Genomic DNA, 25197 nt, shown 5'->3' with positions numbered 1-25197 from the left:
TAAGTTATATCAACAATACTTGACATTAATGTTTGCCTTAAATCACCTTCAAGTTCAGTCTAGTACGATGGTGAAGAAATTATGATGTCTACATTATAGCAGATGAACTACTTGTCAAGAGATGTCCTGCAGTTGAAGTTGTATAATTACAATAACGTAGCTATACAACTTAAAACAGACAATGGATACCAATTGTGATACCGGATGTGATACCAATAGTGGATAATAAAAGTCCTGTTTTGAGTCGAAAAAAGAATGATGTCCAGTTTATAGCAGATGAACTTACTGTACAACTAAAAACTGATAGCGGATCCCAAAAGTGCTGTTGGGAATATGAAAAATGACAAAAAGTGTGTCCCTCTGGCGTTCGCTCTACTTTCTGACAAGACGGAGAGCGATTCGTGAGCAGCAGGTGACTACTGATCTCCATCTCGATCGTGTGGTTGTTGGACTCCAAGAGACGGAGGAACGCAAGCTCTAACTTTGAGCCATATCACATAATATGTAGTACATATTATGTACTAATTTGATAGATTCGACACAGTTTTGGATATTTTTTTTCCGCCATTGTTAAGTTAGTTAAAGTGCTTTGGAAATGGACATGATCTAAGATCTTGCTGCTTGAGCAGAAATATTTTGATGATTTTGTGTGATATATTTTAAGTAATAATTATTATATATTACAATTTCCTATTAAAATGTACATGAATGAAACATTGTTCCTGTTTTGTCTCAGAAATTATAACAGTACTAGTAGAACTAGAAACTATACAGCAGCTTAACTAGGTAGTATCCAGATATAGTCCAGATAGCCCCACCCGAACACCAGCTATCTGGATACTGCCCTAGGAAACCTGTTTAACTGTTCAGTCATTTCTAATGGCAATTGAGTTCAGTTGCAGTTTCAAAGTTAATTAGGTTACCGATTGTGTTTACAATTATTTTCCAAAACTATCCTGTCTAGGAAAAGTCCAAATTGGGTTCAGTTGTCCGATAGCCCTTACAGTTATAATATTAATGTCAATCTAGTGTATATTTTTGCTCAAACTTGCCGTTTTAGTTTAATTCTGATTCCAAATTGAATAGTCCTGTAAATGTAATAGTCGGCCGTCGATAACTTTATCCAAGTTACAGAAAATAGTAAAAATGATAAATTTCTCGATGATTATTTCAGATTTATTGAACACAAGCACACAATGATGTATTTTTTTAATCCAGGTTACAAACGATGGAGCTACAATCCTACGTTCTATCTGAGTAGGCAACTCAGCTGCAAGAAGCCTGGTCAACATTTCTAAACTTAAACTTAAAGTTCAGGACGATGAAGTTGGTAATGGAAATACCTAGTACCTCCGTAATTCACTAACTGTTCTAGCTGCTGAATTTCTCAGGGACCGATTAAATAATGAATATGATGAATACTGGGAAATCGTCACTTCACCTGGTTTGACCTGATAATGTGTATCATTAAAAACATTTACAGATTTAAAATAAAAAGTGGAGTTGACCGCACTCCAGGATCATCAGCCGGATAAGATCCGCGGCAGTGGGACCCCCAATTCTGTTAAATCCCGCCACACGGCAGGATCTAGCAGAGCTATGAGGCTGGCACGAAAAGCAGATAGTTAAAAACTATCTAGCTCCCCCCACTGAGACCGCAAGCACGACTTGGTGCGAGGGCCTTTTAAAATGTCTTTAACTTGAAGTAGTACTAGTAGTGATAAAATCCTGGATTATGATTTTAAAGTGGCACAAACACGACGTGTTGCTTGGCCATTTAAAATGTCATAAAATAGTAGTAAAATCCTGGATCTTGTAGTAAAATGTCGTCAATGTGGTGGTCCATGTCATTCAGTCCTTTTCTGCGTTCATTCGAGAGTTGCTTCTAGTTATAGTTCTCTTAATCAGATATTGGTATGACCACATCTGACGAGAGAGCAGGTCGAAGCATTATCGGAGGCAGCGAGCAGATCTTCTTAGGAGCCAAAGGAGTTGGAACTGATGTTGGTTCGACCTCAATGCTTGGTTCCTTTCTGTCACAGACAGAGATCGAAGCGCTGGAGGAAAGGGATGGCCTCACCATTAGTGGTGGCAGAGAGCAAGTCCTGATCTGAGCCTGAAGAGCATTACTGATCGGTTCCAAGTCAATGGCAATGGTTACAGTCTGTGCCTCGTTCTCGGTGGTCGGTTCCTTTTCTTCCTCGACGGAGATAGCTTGTTGAACCATTAGCGGAGGGAGGGAGCAAACCTCTTTTTCAACATCAGTCTGTGTTGACGAATCTTCAACAGTTCCCTTTTCCAGGTCTTCTGTGATCTGATCCGTTTGAGCTTCATGCTCTGCTGTGAGTGCCGTGATTGGCTTGAAAACATTACGCAGTCTTTTGGTAATCATTCTTTCAAACTCCTCGAAAGTGCGATCCTGCATATTGTTTGCCTCGCGCACTTTGAGGATAACAGCGTGTAGTCTGGTCATCGCTGTCCTGCTGTCCTTCCTGGCAGCTTTGATGAGGTATACGAAGAACCCCAACAAGTTAATCGCCAGGATTATGATGAATATAGCCGTAGCTAATATAGAGTCTCCTTCCATTTTTGAAGCGAGAATCTAGCTGATTGTTCAAAGTGATAAGAACTTAATTTTGTTAACGTATATGAAATTATACTGACGAAACTGTGATCATGATCACGCGTTGCTTGGATATTTATAATCGCGCACGTGCATTTCGCAAATTGGTTGGGAAACTTGCCAATTGGCAATTTTTTTAACTATTTGCTATTGCACGTGCAAAAATGGATCAGAAATTTCTATTTTGGGTCAACAACTATCCTTTTAGACTAAACCATTAGATCCAATTGCTACCCTCAGAAACCGATTAAAATGCCGTGTCCAAAAATGCCGTGTCCAAAGTGCTTGGAAACCTATGATTATTATGTCTTCTTTCAGCACTTTATTCAGAAAACGGCAAATATAATGAACTGAGTAACATTTCTCGTTAGGGTAAGGTTTTTAGCAGATGCTTGGGTTCAAGATTGGGTTAGTGTTCAGATTAGAGGGTAAAGCGAACTGCAACTATTATAATACCGGCAGCCAATCTAATCAAGCATCATGATCAAGACAGGTCGTAAATTATATATCATATCCGCGAGGGCGCGCGCGCGCACCCGCGTAAGTTGGTGAGTAGTGGTAGCGAAAATTCATGATAGATGCAAAACCATGCGGTTTACGCCTCCGTTTGTGCAAGCGGCTATTTGCCATTTTATGTCACGAATTGCCACGTTCGTCAAATGATAACACACAATGATTACAAGAATAGACAACGGGTTACAATTTTTACAAAATAAACTAGCATAAAGCATTCACAATTATTATAAATTAAACTACCTTTTACATTCAAAATAGTAATTTAAAACATATTTTATCGACCAAGAAGGTCAATGCATTTTAATTTGAAACATTGGGTGAAATAGAGACCATTTGATAGCACTTCAAGTTTTCAGCAGTATGTGAAAATCTAAGAGTTAATTACGCAGTTAAAATGAATGCAATAAATACCCGTTAGAGAATTACATTATTTTGTTAGCATTCATTAAAAGTAAATTGAATTAGACAAACATGATCTCATCAAATAAAGTTTGGGCGAAACAATTTGCTTAGAGATGCCTATTCAGATCAAATGTTCCAATTGAAAATTGTGTTTATTACATACCCTCGGCTAACATATCTCCAAATACGAAAATATAAGGATTTTGTAAAGCCATAATAATGTCATCCAATACACTCAGAATGAAATTAAAATACAAAAATGTAAAAGTTCATGATGATCTATGATTTAGAGTGAAGCAGCCAAAGCTTCCCTATACTTCTCATGGTCGTGCATGGTGGCTATCAGCCCATGTTCATTTTTAGGATCTAATTCGTGACTGTAGTTAATTTCATCTCCCCGAAGGTCTGTCTGCGTTCCTCCGATTTCGCGCAAGATGGCATCTCCTGCACAGATGTCCCACTTCTTGATTAAAGTGGTGTGGACATAAACATCTTCAGTTCCTTTGATTACCTCTACTACTTTATATCCAGCGCCTGAAAAGGGGATAACATTTCAGAATATTACTGGCACGATACCATATTTTCAAAAAAATGTACACATTTACAAAGGTACTGATATGTCCATTGTCTATGTCTACATGTCTATAATAAAAGTAATAATATGTCTATTATACAACTCTATAATTTTGCATACATAAAGAGAAAAGCAAAAAACTTCAATAGATGGTTACCGTAATGGGTGCCACATGCCTAGCATGACATATTTACCTATTTACTTGCACTTGTGTAGGTCTGTAGAAACATTAGTATCGGGCGTTGCCTGGTACAGGCTATCCCGAAACTAGAAGCTTGCTTTAATAATAATAAACAACTTACCTCCAGCGCCGGTAATATGGACTTCTTTAGGAGCGAAAGCTTTCTTAGCAATGCCCTCAACTTCGCCCTTGTGAGATAAACTCACTATAACTTCCAGGGCGTCACCTTCTTCAGATCCGTGTAGGCCTTGTAAGGTGTCCGACACACCATGGCCGACCTGAAGAGAATTTAGGTTAAATACCTGAGAGTCTAGACCTGACGATATTATAAAAACCTTCAAACAAGAAACACGCAAACAAGAAAACAGCACTCTTCAAACAATGAAGAGCCTTCAATTCTTTGGTTATGAAAATGATTTTAGGTCTATAGTCGTTCGTCGTGATAAACAAAGCTTTTCTTTTAGAATTAAAATAAATTAAACAGTGTAAATCGCATAAAATCTTATTGACTATATGAGTTTCATGAGTTAATTGAGTTAGCATACAAAAATTGGTGGCTAGTCCTAAGTCCCATCCAATAACGATGAAGCCAAGTTTACAATCACACAAGTCACTGTCAAAACAATCATCAGTCACAGGGACGAATTATAAAAACATGATAACGATTATTTTCAACAAATCATGTGCTTTCGTGGAAGCGTATGTTTGTACATTTGACTGTCACTGTGATACGACCACATTTATGTTATACTGCTTGTGAGTTTTGTAGTTACGTTGTCATGACTAAAAGCAAGGTGCGTAACAATGCTATATTTCAGATTTATCTCTCTACGTGTATCCTTTTATTGGAGTCCTTATCTGCTTTTTGTCCCCTTTTCTGTTCAAGCGCAGATTTCTCCATAATTTGTCCACGAAATTCTAACACATTTTGTTGTCTAGTCCCGCAGTTCCAAACGGTTTTCAATACCAAAGTTTGTCTACAACCCCAACTCCACCGCGACAACAACAACAACACGCTCGCCACTGGCAGAGTACACAGGAACCCACTTCGCTGCAGCTCAGCACGAGTTTTATCATGAGTTTCAAGAGGCTCTGTCTGATGTTAAACGAGATAACACCACCAAGTTAGATGCTATCTACTTGACATTCCAGGGATTCCAGTACATGAGTCTCTACAGTCGGTCAGTGGCCTTTTTTATATGGCATTGTGAAATGTGAGGTTATGCGTTTGGTACAATTAGGAGGAAACAAATGAAAATTAAATACTATCACATTTAAAGAAATCCTATCCTTTCGCGAATTTCCGAAAATGTTAAAATATCCTCCCATCAGTTCCTCTCTCGTTCTGAATTTTAAATACGAAACAGTTCTGAGTGAACGAGAGCCAAAGGTCGACTCCATACTGTGCATTGTTATGGATAAGAAAAATAGAGTAAAGGAGAAAGTGAAAGTGAAAGAGGAAGGGTCGGATTGGGAGGCAGAGGAGGGTATAGATGATAAATATTGGTTAATATGGGGAATGGTATCCCGTGTTACCAAGGACTTGTGCGAAAGCAAAACATGTTGCGTGGAACTGATAAGCGAGATAACATCACTTGAAACACACAAAGTTTTACTAAAACTCACAACGACCCGTAAGCCCATTCTGGCAATGAGTACAAACAAGCATTACGTACAGTTCTCTATCATGAAGGAGATGGGGTACCTAGAGACTGATTTGAACGCTCAGCTGACCCCGATATTGATGAGCAGTGAGGCGAAGAACAAGAGGCCCCACTATTTGAAGACAGTTGAGGTGGAGAAGAATTTTGAGAACTTGAACACGGCGCAGATCGAGGCTGTGGACTGGTGTTTGAATCACAAGATATCTATTGTACAAGGACCGCCAGGTAAGATACTTGTTCGCGAACTTATTCACAAATCATATACTGCTTACTACAAGCTTTCGAATTTTGAAGTGCTCCTTATTATGACATAAACGTAATTGCAACAAAATATTGAAATAACATGAGTTCAGGAACCGGTAAGAGTCACCTAGCACTGCGGCTGATAAAGATGTTGAGTACTTTGGAAGGAATGAGGCCAATACTATTCATCACAGTAAAGAATGCTGTTTTAGATAATGCCTTGCAAAAGCTCATCAACATGAAGGTAAACAGCACTGCGTCCTATCTTCCTAGCTTGGGTCACATTATGAATCAGTCGTGATATATGTGTCACACACGTATTACACACGTATCACACACACACACACATATCACACACATGTCACAACTGCTTCATTCGACAGTTTAAACATGGAGTTTTTAGGATTAAGTTATGGAGGGATGACAATGTGGATCAGAATATCAGATCTAATTAATTAGTCAAACCAGATATATCTGGGATCGGATTTCGAACTTAAGTGTTTGAGTCAAACACTCCAGTTCTAAAAACGCTGTGTTTGACTTTTACTTGTCCAGGTGTTCGACAAAGAAAGAATTCTAAGACTCGGACAAAGATACGATAAAAAACTAAAAGATATAGAAGATATATCTGTCAACTCAGATTACTACAACAAACTGAGGGACGAAGTCAAAACTCACAAAGCCAAGAATCTCCACAGGGTATATCAAGACCTCGACCTATTTCGCGGAAAATCGGAAGAAATATTCCAAAAAGTTGACGAATGTAGGACGATGGACTTATACTCACTTTGGGAGCAGTTTACAAACCACCAAAAGGAGAACTTTCTGAATTATGCAGTAGAGTGGCACTCGCAGGATGTGCCTGGAGTTGTGTGCGACACGAATGAGACAATAAATTTCAGAGACGTGGAGACAGCACTGGATAGATGGTGTCCTGACAAGGACATGTTAAGATATTACAAGGAATCTGAGGGGGTACCATCGCGAGTAGTACAGATACCAGACGAGAGGAAGGTAAGCAGAGATTTAGAGAACGAAGAAGAGGGGGTTATTAGTGTGGACACTAAGGTGTTTCAGATCGCAGATACCAGCGAGTATAGGAGCTTTCACATGGATGACTTTCCGCATGGGTGGCGTAAAATGACCAACACAAAGAAAGTTGAGCAGCTCTGGGATTTGGAGCCGGTGGAGAGACTAAAGTTTATTTACTCTCTGATGTACAGACGGTTATCTAAAGTGGTAAAGGATCTGGACGTCCGTGATGTGGAGCATTTCCACAACAGTGTGCTCAAACAGAAATACCTCAATATGAGAAAAGGGAAGATTTTCCAGAACTTTTCTGTTATCGCCACCACAGTGCACGGTGCTCTACTCCACAAACAGGCATTATCAAAGGTTAGAACTTCAGGCTTTCAGGGGTTATCATCAGGACAATTTCGTATATAAATAACTTATGATTTTATAACCTAGCCTAACTGTATTGGATACTTTAACCCAATCTTTTACTTGACTTGATAACTAAAAAGCAACTGACCAGAATGTATAGATCAGCTAGAACCATGATCACCAAACAACCATCAATCAATAACCATCAATAACCATTCAAACATAAGCTGATAACATCTTCCTCTGACTAGGCAGGAGTAGTGACGGTAGTGTGCGAGGAGGCTAGCCAGGTGTCAGAAAGAGAACTCCTGGTTTCTCTGCCTACCTCTACACTTCACGTTATCATGATAGGTCCGTGTAACTTCTGTCTATTGTACAGAAGTCTACCCGCTAGTTGTAAAACTTGTACTGTAAAGTGTGAATCTTAGTTTTCTTCGTATAAACAATATTAAGCACCAAATTATCAGTACAGTAACACGAAACTGCCCAGGAGATTACAAACAGCTGCCTCCATTCTGCAACATCCCCTCACTCCAAGACTGCAGCACCAGCCTCATGACCCGAATGGTAACCACCAACTATCCCTTCACAACACTAAAAGAGCAGTTCCGAATGACCCCTGAAATAGCCGCCCTCCTCACAGCAACCTATCCTGATCTCGTGACAGTTCCAGTAGCAGATCCAGCTGAGAGACATCTTCCGGAGACTTTCATCAAGTACCCTCTCTTTTGGTGGATCCATGAGAGTTATGAGTACAAGGGAATCTCGCCGTGTAATGAGGCAGAGGCGGAGAAAGTTTGTGCGTTGGCAAAGTATCTTCTGTTACACGGTATTGAGGAGAGGAGGATTACTATTATAGCAGGGTACCAAGGACAGGTAAACACATGCAGCGGAAAGGACACGTACTTACTTTAATTTACCATGCTAATGTGTTCAGGTATTATTTTAAACCTTGACATATCTTTACACTAAGCCAGTTGTTAGAGCTCATAGATTTGAACCCATTGTCCACTGTCCAGGTAACAGCCATTAAAGAGATCCTGAAGAAGAGGGTGGAGAAGGGTAAGGACCCTTCAAAGCTGTTACAACTGCAGATACGGACTATAGACAGTTATCAGGGTAGTGAGAATGATGTGGTGCTGCTGACCCTGACTAGGAATAATCCGCGCAATGCTGTCGGATTCATGGATCTAGCCGGGAGAAGGTTAAACTTCGTTATTTTTCGGTGCACCAAATATATTTTAGCATTTTAGTGAAAACTGGATAGTAATGTGATAGAGATAGATAACGTGTTCGATAAATACCAAATTGAATGAAATCAAATTAGGCCTTATTTGAGCCTATTTGAGCCTATTTGAACTAAACTTGACCAGGTGTGTTGCCTTATCACGGGCACGTCTCGCCCTCTATATCGTGGGAAGTAGAACCTCCTTCAAAGCAACAGAGTGGAACACAGTTATAGACAATCTGGAGAGTAAGGGGATGATGGAAGATACTCTACCACTTGTGAACGAGAAAGGAGAGGAGAGAGCTGTCAAGTCTGCCAAAGAGCTTTATGAGATATGTGATCTTGAATCAGCGCAGGGACTCGGAAATTGGGATGTGTTTTGTGAAAGCACAGCTTAGAAAAATGTACAGCTTTACAGCTTTTTAAGGGTCTTTTGATTGATGAATGATTTTAGCTCGATCGGCCTTGAATATATTTTGGACAATGGACATTGGAAAAACACCGATCTATGATGCTTTTTATGCTTAAAATTTTAATTAATTTTACGGATTACCCAGTTTGTTTGTGTATTTGATACATAATATTCCAACAAAAATTCAACAAAAATCATGAACATAATAAAAAACCAACAAAACTTACCCAAGCCCAATAAGTTTTATCATCGAATGGTTTTCTGATAACCCCAGCAACGGGGACACCTTTAACAGCAACACACGCCATCACAGTCACATACTGGGTTAGCCTCTCTGTATACTCCTTCGTAGCATCTAGCGGGTCTACCCATACTGTTATATCTTCTGCTGCTATCTGTTGGGGTGTATTTACGGATCATGGCAACATCACATTTTATAGTCTGAATTGATTCCATCTGAAACTTTCATCATTGATGAGCGGTATTAACATTGAAACATGGTAGATCATGGAACACATAATGTTTAGGCTGCTAAAATACTGGATGAGAGGGAGCCACACGCTGTTCTTATATTAAGGTAGACGCCAATGAATTATAATCACGACTTATTTACTCCGAAACATTTGTAACCATGACCATGTAAAGTAATCGCCTGATAATGTAAACCCCACAATAAAGCAGAGAGAGAGAGAGATGTTAACCACATTACACTCCTGAATTACAGCGTATTGACGTGTAACACAGGGAATATGTTTGATGAGGTTACTAGATGTGCTCCAATAAGTGCACTTTGTGAGTGTGTGTAATGTGTAGTGTACTACATAGCTACAAGCACACTAGAACTATGGTACTTACGTATGGGTCTGATTTGAGGACTTTCTGAACATCAGGGTGATAGAGGTTGGGAGGAACTACTCCTTCTATTGACTCCTCCTCGTGCTCCTCACTGAAGAAAGCAGGTTAAAACTAATCTCTAACGCTTAATTACTACTAGTAGGGACAGGGTTAGGGTTACGGATGAGGTAATTACGAGGTCACTATACTATGCTAGTATGTAGTCACTATTCAGCGACTACAAGGATATTGCAAGGAAGAAAACTTTGGCAATAAGAACCTTTTGAAAATATTGTTGAAATTGGGCACCCATTTTTCACGGTTCACACGTATAAGATGGGAGTTTCCCGAATCACGTGACATAAAACTTATTGTGAGAGTCGGGTGACAACCGTGTTAAATTGGTAACTTGGAAAAGTCAGATGACCAAACTCAAAATAATAAAATGTACATATATTACATTATATTATATAAGTTAAGTTGAAGCTTACATATCATATTACCTGACAAGGTTAAGGGCAGGGAAAGCTTTCATGAATCCCTTTACAAGAATTCTGTGAGACATTAGGTCACCCTCAGTAAGGGGATCGTTTACTCCCTCTTTAGTTTCACCTTTACTCTGCTCTTGCAGTGCATCTGTTGGTATAAGTCATTTAGTTGAGTCTACACTAAATAATACGTATAATATGTATATACGTATATAGGCTACGCTCTACTAATCATCAACGTCTGGACTCTGGGATCACTCACACATTACACAAGGGCTTTGGAAAAACTTACGCTACTGTAATTTTTACACAAATGCTAAGTGTAAAATTGCTTGTGAAATATCCCTTAGGAAGCAACATCATGTTCACAGTACAAGCAGAGCACAATCAGAACACAAGCAGAACAAACCTTGTTCTCTGATATCTTTAACTAATCTGCCCGCTTTCTCTGACAGATATATAGCAGCTGAGAGGACCTCTGATACCTTGTACTCTCTGTCATACTTACTCCCATAATCGCTCCCATATCCAGCACTCTCTGATATCGAGCCTCTGCAAGTAGGATGTGTTATATTGATGTATTTAGGAGTAACGTCATGTGTATTTATAGGGTGAGAATCTTTTAAATCTTACTGTAAAACGTATTTATCTATTTCACGGAGCGAATTGAATTATGTAAAAACTTGCAAATTATGTAAAAACTTGCAAATTATGCAAAATTATGTTTTTAAATATCATACTGAATTAAACATGTCGGAACAAAGTTGAATCAATCGTTAAGACAAAACAGAATAAAGTCAGACTGTACATGTGTACGTTTTTGAAGACCCCACAGTCTCTGGAAACTGTACTTCTAGCTCACTTAGGCAACAAATTTACTATTGACAAGTATGTATAACCCGCTATTTATAAGCTAAACTTTGTGTCGTAACACACCTCTCGTAACTTAGTTACATTAATTTGTGTGTTAGGATGGTATTTTGAATGTTATGAAGGCAAATTTACTTTCTAGGTTAACAACTATCTAGGGTTTTCATAACAGAGAGAGAGAGATTGCCAAGAGCTATATATACAGCCTAGATCTCAAGAAAAATAATGTTTGATCAGCATATCTCTTATTAGACTTTATATTAACCGTTTTCTTAAACAATTAATTAACTAAAAGGTGTACCTGAATGTGTAGACGAACAACATGAGAACACAGACACATATCAGTAGTATGCCAGTGTTAGAGATGGAGACCCCCGCCGGACCCCTGATAGCCATCTCTCTAATGGAAAATAGAGGTTAAATGTGTTAAGAAATAGTGCCACCAGCAACACAAAGTCAGGACTAGAAATAGTTCACATGCACACGTCACCTCTAAGTGACAAAGGAGAGATTATCAAGTCGGGGAACTTTGAGCAGGGCTGAGGAAGCGCAACGTTTTAAGAGAACTGAACTAGGAAATAAAAGCTGTAAAGTGCAGACATCTCATATTATAATATAAACTCGTTACATCATTAGCTAAGCAAACATTAGCCTCCGCCCTCCGTACTGTGAAAGTGCTTTATTCGAATTTTGTGGAACGAACCTTATTCACATAATTTGATCATATTCTCTGACATAATCATGATAATTTAATATCAAGATTTAAAACATTATAGGCAGTTTCCCAGATGTGTTGCTGGGGAAAGTAAGGTGAATAGCGATAGCAGTTTTTATGTCGATTTTGTTAAACTGTTATAATATTGTGTATTGTCACACGCCCGCTTGAAGCGACTGATGCTATTGTTAATGAAAACTACACAACATTATTTACGTAAATACAGCTTCATACAACACCATTACTTCAGTACATACATTATACAAAATATCATAAAACACAGCATAGTAAAATCAATGACTGATTATAAATCAACAAGGGTCACTTAGCCTGGAGGTCATCCAAGTTCATTGACAGGCACTACGTAAATATTACAAAACAATAAAATAAAAGCAAATTCCAATCATATTTGAATAACTAACATAACGTCACAACATAACACCTCAACCCCACACACTATACAAGTAACACTGAAACTAACTAAATAGAGCAGAGTAAGTGCAACGTGCACTGCCACATAGTCATGGGATAATGTGGACCTCAACAACGCACCTCAACATCTTGGTGCGATAAGTTGTACACTTTTATAATAATAGCCACAAAGTTGTATAAATTGTATAGTGTATAGTGGAGGGGGAGGCCACGCAACGCGAACGGTTTTGCATTGTCAACAGGTTGTATGGGAACAAAAGCTCTGTAGTTTTAACAATAGTTCCAGTTACGATTAATTAAATTTAAACAATTATAAATTGTGCTGACGTGTGAAAAAGTGGTTGGATAATTTAATAAATTTTGTATAAAAAATATCGAAAATGAAAATGTCAATACTTATACCCAAATTTATCCAATTCCATAATTAACAATAAACAATATTCTGTATTCTGATATTGATTTATTAATCCATGTAATTATGATTAATTTTACCCAAAAATATAACACAAAACATCATTAAACAGTGTGCATAAAATTCGTATAAAAAGATAAAACCACTACATACAGTTTATTTTACATACATGGCTTAATTAACAGCCACAAAAAAAACAAGCCACTCTCTCAGCCCTTATACGCAGCAACATTCTTATCAGTTTCATGAACCTTCACTTTGTTCATCATAACCCCACCCGGTAGCCTACTCTCCAACTGCTGCCAGAAGAAGATACAGATGTTCTCCACAGTGGAGGGTTTATCAGCGAAGAAGGGTACGTCTTTGTCAAGGAACTTATGGTCCACCTGCTCTATAACGGATTGTATCTCTCGTTTTAAGATTCCGATGTCGATCACCATCCCTGTTTGTTCGTCAACCCTACCTTTGACACGAACCTCTACCTGGGTAAAGGAATGTAATCATAAAATAGCACAAAACATCATAAATGATAAAATGGCATACATGTATATGGAGTCAATGGAAAAATCTTAGAGAAATTTACATTTATGCCATTTTAGGTATTAACCACATTAAAATTTGAATAATAGGAGTATGAGGCAGTTGCTAGGAACCTAAACCTTGTAGTTGTGTCCGTGGCCGTTCTCCAGGAGCACTTGTCAAATATCTTAAAGTTCTCCTCGTCTGACAGATCTCTGACAAAGAGCCTGTGAGCTGCACTGAACTGCTCTGTCCTGGTTAACAGTACTTCACGTGACATACTGTACCTGTTGAGATATTGGGTCAGGTCGTTTGTTAGATTGGTAGCACAGAGAAAGGGTTCTGACACAATTCACTGTAATGACGTGTACTGAACCGATGAACAATATTTGTTTAAATCTTAAATTGAATGGTTACTGTACTTTAAAGGACGGGATTTGTAAACCAGAATAAGCACACCATTGACAAAACTTAAATAAACTCGAACTCATATATGATGTTTCCACTTGACAAAATAATAAATCTGTATAATCAACATTTATTTTCACGCTAATTATCAAAATTCTATCACATAACATAACATATTAACAGTCAAACGCCAGTTGAAGAGTCCTGGGGCCTGGGGGCCGGGGGATGTAACGAAATTTATTTGACTATATTCGATCCGGATTTTGACTGAATTTATAATATACGTTATGTAACTGGTAACTCAAACCAACAACGTTTACAATAAAAATGTCCTATAATCCCTTTAATTAAATCAAAAAGAATTTTAAAGAACTACTTTTCTAAGCCCTTACAGTAAATAATTAACTTAGAATATAAGTATAGACCTGATATGATTATGAGATAAGTATGTAAATAAATGTTATTGGTCTCAAAAATGCTTAAAATATGTACAAAAACGCTCAATTTTATATTAATTGTATCCATAAATTATATCTAGCTTGTATACAATTCTCAATAGATGATAATCATAACTTCAAAGACTGTTCTTTAAATTTCTTAACGTTAGGAGACAAATACAGTGGTTTATAATGTGCAAAGTCATCTAGTGCTTTTCAATCTTTGCACAGATTTTGGCCTTGATTTGAACCAACTTGAACGTGCTCGAAGAGCCTCCTGCACAATGGTGCTCTCCTCAGCAGTAAAATGAAGCAGAACACTGATAACTTTCAGTAGATAAGCTGTTTCATTATCAAGACAGCACATGAATTTTACGACACAATGTTTTAAATATTCTAAGTTTATGGGCTCCATCATTGTGAATGTTCCATCGTTTGAATTTTTGATCGCATTATCAGTCGAAGTAACAGGAATGACCTCGTATTTTCTGTTCAGAGCAGGACTGGCTCGTGAGGTTGAGGGTGAGACGTTGCTGCCACCTCGAAGTTCATCTTGAAGTGTTCTCTTCATGTCGGACAAATGCTGCTGGTTCTGTTTTAGCTGCTTTGTCTTGCTTGCTAATTCAATTTCCAGTCCTTTACATTTGTCTCGAACATCATGTAGTTCCTCCTCAATGTCTTTACGAGTAGCAATATCAACTTCAGTAACACCTTTGAAAAACTTGGCTTGAAGAGAGCTAGAAACAGGTAATATCGTGGCTTGACTTGACCTTCGGAAAAGTTCCACCTCTTGTTTTAGAGCGTCTCTTTTATCAGATAGATTAGTAAGTTGTCGTTTAAAGTCAGCCTCAAGCTCGTTCCTCTCCTCAGACCAACTCTCCCTGGCCACTGTAAGGTAATCGTTTTCTTGCTTCAACTCTTCTTCATTCTGCTGTGAAGCTGCCAGTTCCTCTCTCAATGACAGTATCGTGGCATACAAAGACTCGTGCTTTTCAAGCTTCAATTCTAAGCTCTCGATCAACCTCTGCTGCTTCTCCTCAGCAACAGCATAGTTGGCACGAGCAGATTCGCTTTCTTTTGATTTCGCTTTCAAATCGTCCAAATCATCCTGAAGATTTGATTTGAGAGTTTTTGTGGCAGAAGCAGCAATCCCGAGCTGCTCAACAAGTTCTGTCTGCTTCTTGCACTCTTGTTTGCATTCCTTGTACTGGGAAGTGATGGTATCAATATCCTCTTGAAGGTCACTTAAGCTCTTAGTGTAACTTGATCTAGTAACTTCTAGCTCAGTTCTAACGTCTGTTAACAGGTTTTGTGTCCTATCAACAGCATTGGCAAGCTCAAGAGAATCACATTTCTGGGTATCAATTACGAGATCCTTGTTCTTCATGTCCTCACGCAGGCGATTAATTCGGAAGTCTTTATCACCGCTCTTCTGCTGGATATCTTCCAGTTCTAACTCTAGCTTGACAACATGTTTTTCGAGAGCTTCAATCTCTTGCTGATACGAGGCTACTTGCCAGTTCAGAGCGTCTAAATCTTCTTTTGCAACCCTTTCTGTGTCCTCATCGCAAGAATCTTCAGCATGATCTTCATCCATACCAGACGCTTGTGATTGGGCCTTATTGGAAGCAGCTTGTAGTTGAATATTCCGACACCGCTCCTCAGTCTCATGGTATGTGTCTTGCAAAGCTTGTAAGTCGTCATCTTTCATTTTGATTAAATCTTTCATTTTCTGGATCTGTATTTCACAGTGTTCCTGAACCTCAACCAGCTCTTGGTAAGCTTTCTCCAGGGATTCAGCTTTGTTCTGCCATGCAACAGCATCTGCGGAATTATTTTTCTTCTTACTTAACTTCTCGTTGTCTTTTTTAAGCTTATCCACCTGATTTTGAAGCTGGTTACAAGCTGAAACTTTTTCTGCATTAAGCTTTTCTTCCAGCTGTTGTCTGTTAACTTCATTTGTATCCTCAAGTTTTTCGTAAGCTCGTTCCAATGCAAGTCTACCTTCTTCCTCTTTCTTACAGTTATCCTCCAATTCATTCACCCTTTTCTCACGTTCCTTGATAACACTTTGCAACTTCTTGTTGTCGTTATCTTTCTTACCGATCTGGGCCTTTAAATCGTCAATAATGTCCTCCAGGTTCCCAAACATAGCCCTGGGAGTCGGGGGCAGGTCTTCATTGATACTGGAGAGGCTCTCCAGGGACTGGTGGTGATTGTTTAGGACAGAGACATTGGGGTCTGCTGTGGAGTGATTATCTTCAACTAAGGAAGAGGAACTGACGCTGCGCACACTTAGCAGAGACGAATCAAGCCCGGAGGAGTTGAGCGTCTTCTGTTTGAGGTTCTTAAACATAGTTCCATACTGTACTGGGGAGGTAAGTGTGTTAGCAGTTACAAATGGAAATGTTACAAATACAATCGGATCTTTACGTTTCTTTGATGCTTAAATCTGTATTGAGAAAACGATGCAATGTTCACAATTATCAGAAACGAGGATTCAAATTATCGTACCGTTGGATCGAGATCTTATGAAATATTTTTTATCTTAGCGTAACTTATCTCTATAATGAGGCAGATTATTTGACCCAGCCAACTGAATTAAAAAAATAATTTTAATCAATAAAACGTTACTCTTCGTAATGTAATGAATACAAATAAACATGCAATCTCAGTTTATTGGTAAGCAAATATTTTAAAAACAACTAAATATTATGATAGAAAATACGTAAAAGTAAGAAGACTTTTGCAGCCGTATAAATTAGTATAATTTTTTAAAAAACATGAATCGAAAATTAATCAGGTCCAAAAAATATTTTGGTCAGGAAAACATTTTAAATCAGGGTCAGTCACTTAAAATAGAAAACCTATAGTTTCATTAAATATAAAATATGAAGGGAAAATAAATATAACAAAAACGAAAAAAGTATCCTATTATAAGTTAATGTTATATTATTTCTTCCGTTCAAAAACACTGACGGACCAGGAGATTCCATTCTCTTCCGTTACTGTCCCTTGTGGCACATCAGGATCTCTGAAATAGTGTTCTCTCAGTGCCAAGATAATCGAAAAATTAGAACTACCATCGTTTAAAGAAAAGCTGTCAAAATGTCAGCCTAGCACGATGGAATATGAAAACTTACATAACAAGGTTGAAATACTTATATAACTTATATAACTTACAAAACTTACATAACAAGGTTGAAATCTTCTTCAACAAAGGAAGGGAAGAACACTTCACAGTCGAATTTTCCTTGTATCATAGTTATGTACATTCTGTGTAGTCTGTCACTCTTCATTGCCTCCTGAAATTTACGACGGTGATTAAATTTATGTGGTACAAAAATGATTTGATTAAAAAACATTTCTCGTTTTTTATAGAATTTTAAGAGATAGCATACAATTTCCGGGCAGGACAGAATACAAAATGTATGGTTACAAACCTGGTACATACCGAAACCACCACAAATCCAAACATCTCCAACCTCATCATCATCGTCTATCTTTTTCATACACTGACTCAGTGTCTTAAATACTGGCACACTTCCTGGATTGGCTACACTGAATGGTTTGGACGAGTTCGCATCAATCATCAACTTTATGTTTTAGAAACAATTTATACCCTATTCACAACGTAAACATGTACAATTATCCGGTACATATAATCATAATTGGACATGATCTCTACTGTTCAGTTATAACTTTAGAAGATGATTGATTTACATATTACGTTAAACTATTTAAACTCACTGACAAGTAAAAATATTAAACTCTAATACACTTACTCGATAGTTGATGATATAACATAGTTATGTCTATTTTTAAGCGGTCTAAACTTCTCCGGGATCGACTCCCACGTGTTCCGTCCCACGATGGCCGCTGCCTTTTTCCCGTCTTTCAGTCTGCTAGAAGTGGCGACGAAATGTCTGTATTCTTTCCTGTGGTAGGAAAACTTACTTTAGAAGCAAATAAGTCGATTTAAATAATTATACATGAAAGGTCATCATGAGGATGATAAGCTGTTTCATTATAAGTTGTTTCATTACATGTGACCATCACTAACCTGCATCTCCAAGGAAGTTCGTTGTTTCTGCCGATACCACCCTCCGAATCTTTAGCCACTAACAGACTGAATCTCTTCATCCTATAACATTTGTATGTCATGATATTTTGTCAACATTACAATGTATTAAACTGTTGTAGATATTAGATATGTATTAGGCATTTGCTGGATTAAATTATTTGTCAAATAAACCTGTTATCAAAATCCCGATAAAGAGGCGAGACAAAAGAAATCAATTCGATCTGACCAACATAAGATAAATATACTAGAAAAAGTCACTACACTTTGTCTTTCACAAACTTAGCGATAAAGAAGCCAATAGTATCCACATCAACGCTACTGTCCAAATCACTGTTAGGCAAAAATCTTTGTACCTTCAAAACATCATCATTAGACAGACCCTCGACAAGAATCCCTGGCTGGCCTAAAAGCGGCTCTGCGGCAACCAGTCTCATTTCCGGGAAACTCCTCAATATCCTGGCAACCATCATTTCATTCTCTTGCTTGGGTAAAGTGCATGTTGAGTAAACAAATGTTCCGCCATACCTTAACATTTTAACAGCATCAGCAACAAAACACCACTGATAGGAGGGATATGTAGATATCTCTTTGAGCTGTAGGTTGTTGGTGAGTTGAGGCCGCTGCCCCATGGCACTGCAGGGTGGATCCAGTAATATTCTGTCAAACACCTCTCTCCCAAAGGGTGGCTTTAATAAGGAGTCAGATTCTTCGCTAAAAGCAAGAGTGGCATCACATTTGAATACACTGATGCAGTTTAAGTTTTGTTTGGCAACGTTTGATTTCAATTTTTCAACTTTGGTTTGAACTTTCTCCAGGGCAACAACAGTGCCTTTGTCCCCCATAAGTTGAGCTATATGTGTAGTTTTACCTCCGGGAGCAGAGCACATATCTAAAATATGATCTCCTGGTTGTGGGTCTAAAACATGAGATGTCACTATTGAGGGTAGATTTTGTAGGAACATCTGCTCTTCTAAAATCCCGTTCAAACTGGGAAGTTCGATACGTCGTTCAGTTATCTCAACTCCAACGCCACTTTTAACCATATTTTTGAAAATATCAAAACGTGTCAATTTCAAAACACCGTTTGCAATGTGAACCGTTGAGCCGTCGTAGTTTTTCTCTCCTTTCTTGCATTTTTGAGCTAAATCAACGTGAACAGAGACCTTAGAACCAGCCTGGAGATGTGGCAGTCCCTTTATTCCCGGAGCAAATATGTCAGCTCCTCTCAGTACTGCTTTACCGCATTTCTGATCGACAACAACTCTACCAAGACAGCCTTCGTCTGATAGTTCTCTTCTCCTCCCAGAAACAACAATTAAATCCCCGAGTATTGGATGCTCTGTCACATTGAACTGACTTCCTATCAGCGCCTTAAGGTTTGATATCACATCAGCTGTTTTGTAATGGAGAGAGTTGACTCGTATTGTGGTATTTTTAGGAGGAAGAGGTAGGCTACATGATATCTCACTCAGCTGTTCGGAGGAGAATGTTGTGTTGAGATAATCTAGCACTAAAGGGTGAAACGTGCAAGGCTGGGAGACTTCTGAAGAGACAGTGTCTTTTGTTAGTAAACACGAGTCCATGTCGGCTGGTCTTTTCTGGATTATCATTGGCAGTCTTGGAATTGGATAGTTTTCTGATAAAGAGTTATGGGGAAATTTCGTTGCATTATTACTAATCTGTAAATAATAGCAAACCAGGTTAGTTAAGGAGCACGACCATGAGTTAATAAGTCTATATTTCATTAGATTGACTCATGAAAATCATCAATTTAGAGTATGTTAATTTAAATTATAATGAAATATAACAAATACAATGGTAAATAAAATCTTAAATATATAATACAAGGAAAATTAATGAAGCTGTAAAAACCATTAAAAATCTAAAAATTGTCAGCATTTAAAAAGTGGATCTATCCACTGCAAGGATCATAGAAAGATCAACACTAGAATGCACCGTGTCTACCAGTATAAGGTAGAAATATTTCAGATGCAAATAATAGTTATGCATCATCGCTTCCCTCTTTTTGAAGCACTCCCTTTAGCTTTTGACTTGGGATCAGGTTTACGTTTTGCTTTGGGTGAGGGCGCAGCTGAAGGAAGAACTTTAAAGAAACTGTCCAATCTTCCTTGTTTGGATTTGCTTTTAGCTGCTAAGATCTTTTTTACACCATTTTTGACACGTTCCTCTGCAAAGTTTTTCTCGTTGCAAAGATACTGTATCAGACCGGCCTCATCGGGGTCGTTAAACTTTAACTCTATCTTATCACCATCTTCGACATCAGGTTCTTTAAACAACCTGAAATAATGATATTTTAAATTCATTAAGTTTTCGATATAATCATAATATCATTAAAAAACGGAGTGAATCTGAATTTCCATGTCAAAGATAATACCATGATTTACCTTCTAGCCTCTTTGTAAGGCCAGTCAGCAGGTGGTGGATACTTCTCCTTGTCTATTTTAGTGAGGATTGTTTCTATGTCTTGGTGATCTTGGATCAGAGCCAAGGCTTTCTTCGGTCCTATACCTAAAGGGGGACATGTACAAATTAAAACAAAATCAAACAAATTATAACAATAAATCGACAGTCAAAGTAAAGTAATTAATAATTACTTTTAATTGATTTGATCACTATTACAAGCAGATTTTCATTGTGCAGTCATTTATTACTTATCAAAAGCACGGAACCTTAATTGAGCACGGAAAAAATCTTCAGCAATTAGTACAAGTACAACTATTCACAACAAACCTTTAATGGTATCACAGTAGTCACAGCCTAACATAATACAGAGGTCAATAAACTTGTCCATACTGAGACCAGACTCTTTCAGTATCCTGTCAAGGTCGAACTCCTGTATCGGTATCTTCCTGGACTCACTGAACGTCAGATGTCGAACCAGTTTCTGAAAGTTTTGAAATTCTCACATGATGTAACACTTTAACATGTACACAATGAGCCCCATATATCACAACGTACTCAAGCTCATAGAGCTCTGTAGTTATACACTCAAGCTAGATTATAACACAAAACACACACATTGGTGAAAGATTGAAAAGGTAAAGGGTTAAGACCGGTTAAACATTAACAATATCATAACAATTGGTCGCTACTAAACAAAACATTGTTGAGTGTAACACTGTACATTTGCAATATTAAATTATATAATAACAATTATTATATTATAATTATATTTATAAATATAATGTAAGTGACTTGTTTATATAAATATAAACAAGTCACTTACATTCGTTCCAAATGTCAAAGCGTCCATATCTTCAGTGCCAACACCATAACACTTGCCCTTTTTGACGAGCTCAGCACACTGGGCCTCGGCCTCGCATGGTGCAGTGACGTGAGGTACACCCATTAGGGTCAACAGACGTTTTACATCTTCTGTGTGCTGCTTATCAACCTTAACCAACCTGAACATTTGTTGCTGATAATCTTTCATGAAACGTATCTACTGCTCCAATAATAACATTTAAAAAAATAAAATTTGGTAGCTTAAACACAAACTCTAAGCCCAGTGGATAAACCACAGAACTTATGCTCTATTGTGTGAAACAAAGATACTAGATCAAGATTACTATCGAGGAGTGTATGCATAGGACATAAAAAGTTTTGGAACGAACATGACATGCTTATGAAGCGAGCTAACAGTTTAATAATTAATAAGTTCAAAAAGATCATGACATTAGGTTGCATCCTAAACAGTTTAAGCAAATAACATAAAGTTATATAACATATCAATTTCAAAGATTATGCTAATTCAAAGTCGGTGTCAATTCACAATAAATTAATTGCTCTGCAGGATTTTTTATAAGATCTTTTATCTTAACTTAAAAAGTTAAAATGATTTGGATTCAACCCAAAAGATTTCTGGAAAGCAAGCAAACCTTTTCGAGAATTTCTCAATGTTCTCTGCATCGCCCTTTTCCTCAGCTATTTGCAATTCTTTAGCAGCAGCTTCACGTTTTTCTGTTCTTTTAGCCAGCTCACCTCCCTTCATTGTTGGTGGTTTACCTGGTAAAAGTAAGACTTACAAAGAGTCGCCCACAATTATCGATTATGAAATATACACTGTATACAATTATCTAAGGTAAGACTGTTTGATAATTTTCTTTCTTTGTTCAACTAAGTGACGAATCTTTGTTAGGTGAAGTTTCAATGTAATTGATACTTTCAAACTGTCATCTATATTATCAAATTTTAAAATGTATCTTCATAAATATTCGTCACTTATTTGTTCAGCATAGAAAGAGAACTATTTATCAACTATACACAAGTGCCAGACATTATGGGAAATATGAATATTTGATGTGTTTGTTGTAAATTTAATATGATTATGAGATCACAACCATTTAATAATGAGAATAATTAGTGGCACGATCTGAGTGATACATTAACTAAATCAACTAACCGTCAAATACATATACAGGTTTGAGACCATTGTCCATCATTCTGATTGTTCTGTAAAACATCCCAATGATGTGGCTTGTGGTTTCTCCTTTATCGTCAGTTAGTTGGTAGGATCCTTCAGTTCTGACAGCAATGAGGAACTGATACAAACACATACTTGCATCCACAGCTATTGTTCTCCCGAAGTAATTCTGAAAAGATTTTGGAGATGAAATAAATTATTGTATTTTATTTGTAACAAATCAATCTAGGAATGTAAATCAGGTTAAGTCAGCAATGAATTATCATGCAGGATAGCCAAGAATGAGAAGATTGTCAAATATACAACATTCCTAACCTTCATTTCTTGCTGCTTAATTGAGCCAGGTGCTATGTCAGCAATCACCTTGGACAGCTGCTTAATTCCCATTACTGACCTATCAAAGAAGTTTACATTAAGTCTAGCTACATTTTTTGATGTTCATGCGAAAAAATGAGTGAGAAGCTTTCTGAATAAAGTTTTTCCTCGCATAATGACTTTCACATTTCACATGCACACAAGGGCAAAATAATGGTAGTGCAAAAGATCAATACATCCATTGCCCTGGTGTCACATGAAACATTTGAGTGAAGATAAGAAATAAGATGTATATAATGAAAATATAAAACAAGTTTAACACAGAATTGCAACAATGGCTTTTTCTTAGACAATGGAGAATTGACTCACTGTCTCAAACTCAATTTTAATAACAATTCATTTCGATTTCGGACAGGATCAAGTTAGAGAAGTTTTTGGCCTATTTGATTTGCATGGTTTAATTTAACTTTAGGGAATTGCCCAGGCTCAGAATTTAAAAAATAAGGACTAGAGGAGAGAGGCTGTGGGGGGAGGGGTGACAACATGCGATGTGGTGAATGCAATGATATACCACTATCAACAAAGAATGATAAGGCGAAATTGACCTGATCAATATGTGACAATGCAGTGCTTTCACAGACATGAAAGCACAGGAGAACATTGGCACTTAGGTCTTTTTTAATGCCCCCTACAGCTTTTTGTACATCAAAATAATTTTTGCCTAATATCTGTGGTTTCATCCCTATTTAGCAGAAGTTTATTAACCTGAACTAGGTCATTTAGGTATAATTTATTAAAGATGATGTGTTTTGAAAATATGTGTGTATTTGATTGATTATGTCACTGTACTTACCTTTATATTATTCATTTTCTGTTTTCAGCGCTGTGTTGCTACACGCTGTATAGCATGTGGGTCAAGCGCGGTGCCGCGCCTAAGCAGCAAAAGAGTTATTTATTTTAAAATTTATTTTTGTATCTCAAAAATGATGTAAAGTTTTTAATATGACGTAGAATTAAAGCTATTTCCGTACAGCCTAAGTATGCTCGTTAGAAAAACTATGAACATGCTAGCTTTCTTTATTTTTGTTAGTCGGCTGACATCTTGGGTTGTACTGGATGTAACAAGTTTATTATCGTATGTCTACTTATATTTATTATGATATCCTTATTCATTGTAATGGCAATAAAATTTAAATTTTGTTTTACTTAAAATTTTGTTTTACTTATTATACCTACATGTATTGTATGGTTTCTGCTTCTATTTAGTTTAGTGTGGTTTACAATAATTTAAGATGTTTTAATTTTGTCTTTGCCTTATGATGAGTTATACTTTGTTCACTTTTACACATTTGCTCACATCACTCACAGTCAACCGCTCTGACATGGTTAACCACCTTCCTTGTGTTCTTGGTTAATCATATGAGCGGGATATAAATACCTCATTTCATTTCATTTCATATATTTGATTGTTTAAAGTTCAGAAATATTTGTAGCAATGGACCATTTCCGTTACCTATGTATTGTGCTATGCTTATTACACCACTTGAATTGATTATGCTCTGCCAATTGCACCACTTGAAAATATCTTTTCCAGTTATTCAGGTTATTTATTAAATTTGTAATTTTAATCATTAAGATATTTTTATGAATATATATTTGTGATGATCTTACATATCATTAAGTTTTGATTTGATTTGATTTTTTATGTACACTAGCCATGAGAGGCAGAAGAAAAATGCATACAATAAATAAAATGGATCATTGAAGTAGAACACATTTACACCAATAGTCTAATATCAACAACAGGTGGAATGAGAAAAAAGCGAATACCTTTTAGCTGATAAACTGTTTTATTTAGAAAATTAAGTCAAAGATATAATGAAATGGATTTTTAAATTGTTACCATTTTATCAAATTTAATAATTAATTCGTCATTCATATATTCTACCTTATAGTTTGATAACAACCATTGCTGGAATCTTCAGCTAACACAAGTGAAATAACTTACTT

General features: G+C 37.2%; 7 protein-coding genes across 7 annotated transcripts; 1 reads left to right on the top strand and 6 right to left on the bottom strand.

Moving 5' to 3' along the window:
• Positions 1-3319: 3319 nt before the first annotated feature.
• LOC134826518 (putative inositol monophosphatase 3) lies at positions 3320-13247 on the bottom strand. The gene is made up of 7 exons (XM_063838905.1): positions 11723-13247; positions 10961-11103; positions 10567-10699; positions 10085-10175; positions 9457-9624; positions 4418-4574; positions 3320-4075 (listed from the first exon to the last, which is right to left on the bottom strand). Exons 1-7 carry the CDS (start codon positions 11815-11817, stop codon positions 3828-3830), a joined length of 1035 nt encoding a protein of 344 aa, XP_063694975.1. The 5' UTR covers positions 11818-13247; the 3' UTR covers positions 3320-3827.
• LOC134826517 (NFX1-type zinc finger-containing protein 1-like) lies at positions 5412-9334 on the top strand. The gene is made up of 8 exons (XM_063838904.1): positions 5412-5477; positions 5629-6185; positions 6314-6447; positions 6759-7598; positions 7841-7940; positions 8080-8465; positions 8609-8793; positions 8963-9334. The coding sequence occupies exons 1-8, from the start codon at positions 5461-5463 to the stop codon at positions 9213-9215; spliced, it is 2472 nt and encodes an 823-aa protein (XP_063694974.1). The 5' UTR covers positions 5412-5460; the 3' UTR covers positions 9216-9334.
• LOC134826519 (6-pyruvoyl tetrahydrobiopterin synthase-like) lies at positions 12345-13782 on the bottom strand. The gene is given in 3 exon segments (XM_063838906.1): positions 12345-13462; positions 13640-13668; positions 13671-13782. Coding segments are annotated over 3 exon segments (411 nt in total). The 5' UTR covers positions 13780-13782; the 3' UTR covers positions 12345-13189.
• Positions 13783-13960: 178 nt separating this feature from the next.
• On the bottom strand, positions 13961-16777 carry LOC134811278 (golgin subfamily A member 1-like). The gene has a single exon (XM_063818055.1). The coding sequence runs from the start codon at positions 16698-16700 to the stop codon at positions 14547-14549; it is 2154 nt and encodes a 717-aa protein (XP_063674125.1). The 5' UTR covers positions 16701-16777; the 3' UTR covers positions 13961-14546.
• Positions 16778-17205: 428 nt separating this feature from the next.
• Positions 17206-18487, bottom strand: LOC134811288 (dihydrofolate reductase-like). Its single transcript, XM_063818065.1, has 5 exons — positions 18408-18487; positions 18130-18282; positions 17788-17905; positions 17537-17649; positions 17206-17378 (listed from the first exon to the last, which is right to left on the bottom strand). The coding sequence occupies exons 1-5, from the start codon at positions 18485-18487 to the stop codon at positions 17297-17299; spliced, it is 546 nt and encodes a 181-aa protein (XP_063674135.1). The 3' UTR covers positions 17206-17296.
• A 161-nt stretch (positions 18488-18648) lies between these two features.
• Positions 18649-20038, bottom strand: LOC134811282 (tRNA (cytosine(72)-C(5))-methyltransferase NSUN6-like). The gene has a single exon (XM_063818059.1). The coding sequence runs from the start codon at positions 20036-20038 to the stop codon at positions 18686-18688; it is 1353 nt and encodes a 450-aa protein (XP_063674129.1). The 3' UTR covers positions 18649-18685.
• LOC134811286 (flap endonuclease 1-like) lies at positions 19106-23262 on the bottom strand. The gene is made up of 7 exons (XM_063818062.1): positions 23188-23262; positions 22852-23041; positions 22328-22454; positions 21676-21853; positions 21180-21333; positions 20834-20957; positions 19106-20726 (listed from the first exon to the last, which is right to left on the bottom strand). Exons 1-7 carry the CDS (start codon positions 23257-23259, stop codon positions 20438-20440), a joined length of 1134 nt encoding a protein of 377 aa, XP_063674132.1. The 5' UTR covers positions 23260-23262; the 3' UTR covers positions 19106-20437.
• Positions 23263-25197: the final 1935 nt, after the last annotated feature.

The sequence above is a fragment of the Bolinopsis microptera genome, chromosome 2 (genome assembly GCF_026151205.1).
Source record: "Bolinopsis microptera isolate Bmic1 chromosome 2, MBARI_Bmic_1.0, whole genome shotgun sequence".
In the NCBI taxonomy this organism is placed as follows: domain Eukaryota; kingdom Metazoa; phylum Ctenophora; class Tentaculata; order Lobata; family Bolinopsidae; genus Bolinopsis; species Bolinopsis microptera.
Note: the sequence above shows the minus strand (reverse complement) of the source record. Positions and strands in the feature narration are given on the sequence as shown.